Source organism: Anomaloglossus baeobatrachus, chromosome 1, assembly GCF_048569485.1.
Source record: "Anomaloglossus baeobatrachus isolate aAnoBae1 chromosome 1, aAnoBae1.hap1, whole genome shotgun sequence".
NCBI classification, from domain to species: domain Eukaryota; kingdom Metazoa; phylum Chordata; class Amphibia; order Anura; family Aromobatidae; genus Anomaloglossus; species Anomaloglossus baeobatrachus.
In genome coordinates, this window is record NC_134353.1 from 34,354,550 (window position 1) to 34,364,772 (window position 10,223).

The following is a 10,223-nucleotide window of genomic DNA, read 5'->3' on the forward strand; positions in this document are numbered from 1 at the left end:
ATTTTTCAAAGGTTTTATGAACTGATGAAATGAGAGTGACTCTTGATGGGCAGATGGATGGGCCAGAGGCTGGATCAGTAAAGGGCAGAGAGCTCCACTCCGACTCAGACACCAGCAAGGTGGAGGTGGGCACTGGTATGGGCTGGTATCATCAAAGATCAACTTGTGGGACCTTTTCGTGTTGAGGATGGAGTGAAGCTCAACTCCCAGACCTACTGCCAGTTTCTGGAAGACAACTTCTTCAAGAAGGTACAGGAAGAAGTCGCTATCGTTCAAGAAAAACATGATTTTCCTGCAGGACAATGCTCCATCACATGTATCCAACTACTCCACAGCGTGGCTGGCCAGTAAAGGTCTAAAAGATGAAAAATAATGACATGGCCCCCTTGTTCACCTGATCTGAACCCCATAGAGAACCTGTGTTCCCTCATAAAATGTGAGATCTACAGGGAGGGAAAACAGTCCACCTCTGGGAGCAGTGTCTGGAGGCTGTGGTGGCTGCTGCACGCAATGTTGATCGTAAACAGATCAAGCAATGACAGAATCTATGGATGGTAGGCTGCTGAGGGTCATCATATAGAAAGGTGGCTATATTGGTCACTAATTTTTTGGGGTTTTGTTTTTGCATGTCAGAAATGTTTATTTCTAAATTTTGTGCAGTTATATTGGTTTACCTGGTGAAAATAAACAAGTGAGATGGGAATATATTTGGTTTTTATTAAGTTGCCTAATAATTCTGCACAGTAATAGTTACCTGCACAAACGGATATCCTCCTAAGATAGCCAAATGTAAAAAAACCCCTCCAACTGCCAAAAATATTAAGCTTTGATATTTATGAGTCTTTTGGGTTGATTGAGAACATAGTTGTTGATCAATAATAAATAAAAAAATCCTCTAAAATACAACTTGCCTAATAATTCTGCACACGGTGTAGGGAATCTTCTGATTGAATCACTTTTTTTAAGAGATTTACACAGAATCAGCATAGAGCGCAGGATAAATGTGACCAGCCCCTACTGCGATGTTTGGGAGGCGTCACCATATTTTAAGAGGTATAATTTTACTAGATTGCTGCCGACAGTCATGTGAGGGCTTGATATTTGCGGGATGAGTTGAAGACTTTTATTTTGAGCACGTAACGTTTTCTGGTTGCTTTCTATTCTGGTTTTTGTGAGGCTCCATGAACAAAAACAAGCGATATAGGGTTTTTATTGTTTTTTTTTTATACCGTTCACCATGTAGTAAAATTAATGAGATGGCTTTATTCTTCGGATCAGATCTATTACAGCGATACCACACTTATGAAGTCGTTTGGGGTTTTTTTTACATTTTGTTGCTTTTACACAATAAACAATTTATTCTGAAAGCTGTACTTCTTTTATTTCTCCACTTGCAGAACTTGTTTTTTTGTGGGATTTTTTTTTTTATTTACATTTGACTTTTTGATCGCATTCTATTTCACTTTTTTTTTTTTTTTAAGGCATTATCATGAAAAAACATTGGGGGGTTTTTTACATCTTTTTTATTCATTTTTAGGGTTTACAGAAGGAGTTTTATAGATCGGCGATAACAAATGTGTACTTTATTATTTTTTTTTTTTACATACATATAGGTTTTGTTTTTTCTTAGGGTTATGTTATATATATATATATATATATATATATATATATATATATATATATATATATATATATATATATATATATATATATATATATATATATATATATATATATATATATATATATATATATATATATGTGTGTGTGTGTGTGTGTGTATATGTATATGTATATATATATATATATATATATATATACATACATACATATACATATACACACACACACACACATATATACATGTGTGTATATATATATATTATTTTTTAAAGACATTATCAGGAAAAAACATTGTTTGGGGGTTTTTTTACATCTTTTTTTATTCATTTTTTGGGGTTTACAGAAGGAGTTAATTAGTGTACCAGTTTTATAGATCGGGTTATTCCTGGCACGGCGATAACAAATATGAGTACTTTATTTTTTTTTTTCTTACATAAATATAGGTTTTGTTTTTTTCTAAGGGTTCATTATGTTGGGGGGGGGGGGGTGTTTATATTTTTTTTTTTTACAATTTTAATTTATTTTTTACCTACCTTTCCTTGCCCTGATGGCAGATGTAATGCTCTGCAGTGCTTATACATTACAGGGTATTAGATCAGTGTCACACACAGGTAGGAGGCATCAGATCTGCTCACAGCAGGGCCTCACAGGCCACCGTATCTGGCTGACCCCGTGAAATGTTACTCGTTCGGCTCGGGGGGTCGCGATGGAGGCCATTGGCATGACGTCATTGTAATCGTGTTTTGCCGATGGAAGGATAGAATGACTATGTGAGCTGATCAATGCCGCTGTTGCTATTGACAGCGGCATCAGAGGGGTTAAACGTCCGTGATCAGCGCTAGCCCCGATCGTGGGCGTTAACTGTCCTTAACCCATTCATGACTGGGACGATTTTTCATGTTTTTGCTCTCTTGTTATTTCTTCCCCTTCTTCCTAGAGCCATAACTTTTTCATTTTTCATGGCCACGGTCTATTTTTTTGGGTGAGACGAGTTATAGTTTTTAACAACGCCATATTTTTTTTCATCGCATGTTCTGGGAGCGATGTGGCAACCGAAAACCGACGATTTTGGCATTAGGCCCTGTGCGCACCTTTGGTTTTTTTTTTCATTTTTGCTGCAGAAATTTCTTGAGAAAATGCTTGTAACCTTTCTGCAGACATTTTCCAGCAAAACCTATGGGGGGGGGGGGGGAAGCTGCGCAGCGCTGCGTTTTTTTCTCAAAAAAATTCTTTCTGCAGAATTTCTTGAGAAAAAGAATGTGCATGTCACTTACCTGTGTTTTTTGCCATAAAAAATGATAAAAAACCGCAGGGACCAACCTGCTGAAAAAAAACGCACCAAAAAAATGCATCAAAAACGCGTCAAAAACACACGCGGATTTCGGTGAGTTTTTTTTACCGCAAGTTCGCTAATCTTTCAGACTCAAGAAATTTCTTAATAAAAATCCTTTTTCTAGTGTGAACAGAGCCTTAAGCTTTTTTCTTACACAGTTTATTGTACTGGTTAAAAAAAAAAAAAAATTATATATTATTTTGTTTATTGTGTTGGTAAATTTCCAATGTAAGATTCAAAATAGGTTTCTTTTTTTATTAGAATTTTTTTTTAACTGGTTAAAGGGGATCAAATTAAACTTCTAGATATTTTTTTTGAAAAATCAAGTTTTGCTTCCACATCTTACTCCCCCTAGAGGATCAATCAGGTAATGTTACAGGACTGCAGAAAGCTGCAAAATTACTGATCTACCATGAAGACCACCTATCAACTATTTACAACAGGAGCAGTGGCAGGAGAGAAAAGGCCAAAGCTGCAGGAGGGCCAAGGCAGCAGCAAAATGGCCAATGAGGCAGTGGCAAGAGGGCCAATGCAGCGGCGGCAGCGGCAAGAAGGCCAAGGTGGCGGCAAGAGGGCCAAGGTGGCGGCAGCAGCAGCAACAGGGCCAAGGTGGCGGCAAGAGGGCCAAGGTGGCGGCAAGAGGGCCAAGGTGGCGGCAAGAGGGCCAAGGTGGCGGCAAGAGGGCCAAGGTGGCGGCAAGAGGGCCAAGGTGGCGGCAAGAGGGCCAAGGTGGCGGCAAGAGGGCCAAGGAGGCGGCAAGAGGGCCAAGGAGGCGGCAAGAGGGCCAAGGAGGCGGCAAGAGGGCCAAGGTGGCGGCAAGAGGGCCAAGGTGGCGGCAAGAGGGCCAAGGTGGCGGCAAGAGGGCCAAGGTGGCGGCAAGAGGGCCAAGGAGGCGGCAAGAGGGCCAAGGTGGCGGCAAGAGGGCCAAGGTGGCGGCAAGAGGGCCAAGGTGGCGGCAAGAGGGCCAAGGTGGCGGCAAGAGGGCCAAGGTGGCGGCAAGAGGGCCAAGGTGGCGGCAAGAGGGCCAAGGTGGCGGCAAGAGGGCCAAGGTGGCGGCAAGAGGGCCAAGGTGGCGGCAAGAGGGCCAAGGAGGCGGCAAGAGGGCCAAGGTGGCGGCAAGAGGGCCAAGGTGGCGGCAAGAGGGCCAAGGTGGCGGCAAGAGGGCCAAGGTGGCGGCAAGAGGGCCAAGGTGGCGGCAAGAGGGCCAAGGAGGCGGCAAGAGGGCCAAGGAGGCGGCAAGAGGGCCAAGGAGGCGGCAAGAGGGCCAAGGAGGCGGCAAGAGGGCCAAGGAGGCGGCAAGAGGGCCAAGGTGGCGGCAAGAGGGCCAAGGAGGCGGCAAGAGGGCCAAGGAGGCGGCAAGAGGGACAAAGCGGCAGCAGCAAGAGGGTCAAGGAGGCTGCAAGAGGGCCAATGCAGCAGCGGCAGCAGCAAGAGGGACAAGGAGGCGGCAAAAGGGTCAATGCGACGGTGACATAACCTGTGATCACTGGCTGCTTGCTGTGGGTAATATTAAAGGTACGCTCACATGAGTGTAAAAAATGGACGAGTGCAATGCGAGAAAATCAATGTTCGTCAATGAAGGAGAGCAGGCGGTCAGCTTTTCTCACACAGATTCTGGATGCGAGAAAAGTCACAACATGCTGCGACTGTATCTGGAAAACGGCAGAGACTCGCCAATACAAGTCAATGGGTGCGAGAAAAAAAACGGAAGTCACACAGACAGCACACGGATTATCCTAGTAACGTCCGTTTTTCTGGATACATTATCATCATGGTCCGGGGCTGGTTCTGATCACTGTGGTTAGAGGCGGGTGCTGGCTGTGTAACACCCGCGCTGCGCCTGCACCACCTGACCGTTCTCTAAGTTGCATCATGCTTGTTATGCCGTCCCGTAATATGACACACATTGTCACCTCACCCAGCGTTTCCATTCACTGACAGCAATGGCTGCACGGTGCTCACTCACCTTCCCGCTCCTCCTCCATGCGCTGCGCTCTCCTCTGCGCCTGCATGTTACGGTTCATCCTCCTCCTCGGCATCCCGTCCGCTCTCTGCTCCGGCAGAGGCCGTGGCCTCGCTGCTGCCGCCACCACCACATTCTGCTCCTGTTCACGGTCGGCTGCAAGAGACAAACAAGGAAAATAATGAAGAAAATGGCACCGAAAAATGCACCGGACTGCAAATAGGAAGAGATTTTGACATTTCACATAATTAGTGAATTGGGGGAAGATGGTTGTGGGGGGTATTTATTTCTTGAATTTTAATTATTTCTCAGGTGGTTTTATTTTTCTATTTTCAAACCCACGCCAAAAACAAAATTATTTAGAATGTAATAAGAAAAGAAATAAATTAAATTTGTTTTTCAGATTTACAGCCTCCACTGTACGGTCGGTATATATTTATTCCACGAATCGGACCGGCTACTGCGATATTATATTTTTAGTTTCACTACAATTACAAAAAAAAAAAATATTAAATTTGGCATCACCGTATTCTGAAACCGAGAATTTTTTTTTTTTTCTTGCTCTTTCATGCTTGGGACAACCTGTGGCTTTTATGGGGAAATACACAACTTTTTGGAAACTTTACTTCTTTAATTCGAGTGTTAGAGATCCAAAAAAAATACACACACACCTTTACAGAGCTCACTTTGAAGGATATGTACAGAATTATTTTTTCTTTAATAGTTAGAACTTTATGATTTTATGTCTTTTTTGTGACATTTCGTTAAATCCTTCCGCTTCTTCCAAGAATCATAGCTATTGTATTGTTCTTTTATACTATTTTTTATCAATATTTTAAAAACAATTATTTTAATTCTTTATTTTTCTATTTTACTTTTTCAATGATTTTTAGCACTTTTTTTTTCTATTTTACTATTTTTCACATTTTTTTATTTGAATTACTTTTACTATTTTCCTAACATTTAAAAAAAACTACATTTTTCTTCTTCGATTTTACTATTTTAAAAAAAAAAAAAAAAATATTTTTTCTATTTTACTATTTTTTCAATTTTTTTATTTAAATTACTTTTACTATTTTCCTAATATTTAAAAAAAAATACATTTTTATTATTTTTCTTCTATTTTTCTATTTTTTAAAAAATGTTATTTTACTTTTACTATTTTCCTAATATTTAAAAAAAATACATTTTTATTCTGTCTTCTATTTTACTATTTTTTAAATTTTTATTTTAATTATTTTTGTCTATTTTAACATTTTTTCGAATGATTTTTTATATTAATTTTTTTATTTTTAATTATTTTTACTATTTTCCTAATATTTAAAAAAAAAATACATTTTTATTCTCTCTTCTATTTTACTATTTTTTCAATTTTTTATTTTTTTCTATTTTACTATTTTTTCGAATGTTTATATTAATTTTTTTTTTAATTATTTTTGCTATTTTCCTATTTAAAAAAATGATTTTTTTTTTTCTATTTTACTATTTTATCAAATTATGTTTTATTTTAATTATTTTTCTATTTTATTATTTTTTTTATTTTTAATTTTTTTACATTTTACTATTTTTTAATATTTTTATTTTTATTATATTCCTATTTTTTTAAAAAACAACATTTTTTTACTACTTTATTTTACTATTTTTTCAAATTATTTTTTATTTTAATTTTTTTACATTTTACTATTTTTCAGTATTTTTATTTTATTTTTAGTAGTTTCTTACTATTTAAAAAAAACATTACTTTTTTCTATTTCTATTTTTTCTATTTTTTTTTTTTCTATTTTACTACTTTTTTCTATTTAACAGAAACTTGTTTTTATTTTTTTATATTTTACTTTTTTTCTAATAATTTTAAAAACAATTTTTTTGTAATATTACAAAAAAAAAGTTTTGTTTGCCGGACGAGTTGCAGCTTTTAACGACACTGTTCACTTTATCATGTAATCTACTAAAAAGGGGAGAAAAAAATTCCAGTTGTCTAAATGGTTAAAACATAAACCTGCAGTGACACAGGTCACTTCTCACAGCTGGGCCTCTGTTACAATTGTATCAGGAAATTTCACATCACGTGACACGGCTCAGCCTATCATAAAGCCATAAAAAAACAACCTCCCACAGAAATTCAAACACTAGGAGGGACCGGTCACCATGACTGACTGCAGCGGTGCAACTTAAAGGGATAGTCACCTCCCCTCCTGAAACCCCGTTTTCAGCTGCTCAGCATGACTGCCCCCCTCCCCACAGCCGGGATATGGGGTGTGGACCCCCGGGCCGCGCTCACCTCGCTCCGTCTGCCCCCTAATCCGGGTGATAAAGAAGAGCAGGACAACCAGCAGCGCCGCGGCGACCACGTACAGCACAGCGTCCATCACTGCACACGTCACTGCGCCAAGCCACGCCCACAACAGCCGGCAACACACCGCGTGGACGCAACTAACACATCGTCCGCACGGGGGGGGGAGACTTTTTTTTTTACAACTACCGTATATCTAGAGCGCGCAGCTGCACATGTTCCTCCCTAGATTTACAATAAGACGAGCTGTGAATAAAATATATGGAGCGGAAGTTACATATAGCTGCGATACGAGGCTTCATCTGTGAAATACACCCCCCCTCTTGCAAAGTAATAATGGTCGCTCCCAGTATTGATCTTCTGGAACACGGCTATAAAAAAAAACAGAAGAAAGCGGGAGAGAGGTGACGTGTATTGTTTGTGTGCTGTTGTCGCGCGCTCTTATTTTTGCCCTGAATATTCACACATTTATTTATTAGTATTTGTTAATGTGAAAAAAAAGTAATACAGAGCAGTAAAAAAATCAATGGCGTAAAAAAAAAGGCGCCATATACATCATTACCTGCGCTGGCTCCGCAAAAAAAATCTCACTAGTTTGTATTTTTCTATTATTGGAGCTGTTTGGCGCACTGAGGTTTTTATCGATGCTTTTTGGGGGTCCGTACAACATTTTAATTGTTTTTTTGAACTTTCTGGAAGCAAAGTGCAGAAATAAAAAAATATGTAAAATGCTGTGGAATATGTTGGCGCTGTACAGATATAAAGAATATTATTATTATTATTATTATTATTATTATTTCTGAATTTTTACTATTTATTTTATTTTATTTTTATATTTTTTTATCATACTGGTTATATAATTTTATTTTTGTATAAATCTAGCTTTTACGAAAATGGCCGGTACCGAAGATGTTTTTATTTATTTTATTTTCATTGTAAACGGGAGAAAAAAGGATTTAAGCTCTTATATTAAAAAAAAATGTTTGAATACTTTTAAGTCAATTTTACTTTATTTTTTATTATTATTTATATTTTTATGTTATATATTTTATATTATTTATATTATATATTATATTATTTTATATTATATTTTAATTATATATTTTTTTTATATTTATATTATTTTTATTATTATTATTATTATTATTATTATTATTATTATTTTATTTTTGAATTTTTACTATTTATTTTATTTTATTTTTATATTTTTTTATCATACTGGTTATATAATTTTATTTTTGTATAAATCTAGCTTTTACGAAAATGGCCGGTACCGAAGATGTTTTTATTTATTTTATTTTCATTGTAAACGGGAGAAAAAAGGATTTAAACTCTTATATTAAAAAAAAATGTTTGAATACTTTTTAAGTCAATTTTACTTTATTTTTTATTATTATTTATATTTTTTATATGTTATATATTTTATATTATGTATATTATATATTTAGATATTATATATTATTTTATATTATATTTTAATTATACATTTTATTTTTTTTATATTTATATTATTTTTATTATTTCTGAATTTTTACTATTTATTTTATTTTATTTTTATATTTTTTTATCATACTGGTTATATAATTTTATTTTTGTATAAATCTAGCTTTTACGAAAATGGCCGGTACCAAAGATGTTTTTATTTATTTTATTTTCATTGTAAACGGGAGAAAAAAGGATTTAAACTCTTATATTCAAAAAAAATGTTTGAATATTTTTTAAGTCAATTTCACTTTATGTTTTATTATTATTATTATTTATATTTTTTATATGTTATATATTTTATATTATTTATATTATATATTTAGAAATTATATATTATTTTATATTATATTTTAATTATATATTTTAGATTTTTTTTATATTTATATTATTATTATTATTATTATTTTAAAGGGATTGTCTGACTTTGGGGATTTTTTTTTACTTAGCTGCATGTATTTGGGGCTAAAATAATTTTTTTGATATTGGGTTTTATTAAAAATTTTACAGCATTCTCTTTGATTCCCAGCAAATTTAACTCCAATATGGTCTGAGATCATAAATCAGCTGAGAGCAGCTCAGAAAAAAAAAATGGATGAACTCGCTGACAGATCCTCAGTTTCCTCTTTCTGCAGCCGGCAACATGAAAAAATAATATATATTCAGCTGCTCCTCTACTAACATGCCCCTGCAGTTGAGGGGGGGAGGTGTTTGCTTGCGCACTCTTCTCTAGATTTGGTGACAGTCAGTGAGCGCAGACAGCAGATTTCTCCTGACACAGTGAGAGGGAGTCAAGCTATGCACATTCAGGGAGCACTGAAGCTACCTAATTAGTATAGGAGATGTAAAGGCATTTTTTGCATAGCAGATTTATGCAATAAAGGTAGAGTTTGTAAAGGGGCTAAGTCCCTCATAGGACGATATGCTCAGGCTGTGACTGACTCCCATCCTTATAAATGGCCATTGTCAGACAGAGATCGTAATTACAAGCTATTTTGTAATTTACTTCTTGTATATTAACACTTTCTTTTGTTTACAGCACGTCGCCGTGGATACCGACCACCTTTGATCGACACCAGTACATGCTCCAGTGCCGCCGGATCTCGGCCGTTTCAGGTGCAGCGCTTTCAAGCTAGAAAGCGATGAAGACTTGGTGACAGATTTCCTTTAATCCCCCTATATACAGTAACAGTGAGGAGTGTTGTATTCTGATATTTCACCAGCAGGGGGCAACTGTGAGATGATTTTTTTCTACAGCATCCAGAGAGCAATCAGGGACAATTGTGAATACAGCCCCGGATGTGACCAGAGTATAAAGAATTATCAGGTTTGGTGTGGACTCTCTCTTAGAACATCACTGGAGTGCAGAGCTGTCAATCACACTGTAACCCCGCCCGCAATGTGAGTACCGGGACCCCCGCATCAGTGCCGGGCTGTTTCTCTGGGGGCGCAGGAGGTCATTGTTCTATATGTCACAGATCTCCGATCATACAGTGGATGAAATAAGTATTGAATACTGTGAGGAGCCG

General features: G+C 36.6%; 1 protein-coding gene across 1 annotated transcript in view; it reads right to left on the bottom strand.

Annotated features, from left to right (window-relative positions):
• Positions 1-7,326, bottom strand: part of DDRGK1 (DDRGK domain containing 1) — a 61,961-nt gene extending 54,635 nt beyond the window's left edge. Inside the window, exons 1-2 of the mRNA XM_075346279.1 lie at positions 7,201-7,326; positions 4,923-5,075 (exon numbers count right to left, since the gene is read on the bottom strand). Of these exons, the coding sequence (XP_075202394.1) occupies positions 4,923-5,075; positions 7,201-7,288 (241 nt within the window). The 5' untranslated portion in view covers positions 7,289-7,326. The remainder of the gene's footprint in view (positions 1-4,922; positions 5,076-7,200) is intronic.
• Between the last annotated feature and the right edge of the window lie 2,897 nt (positions 7,327-10,223).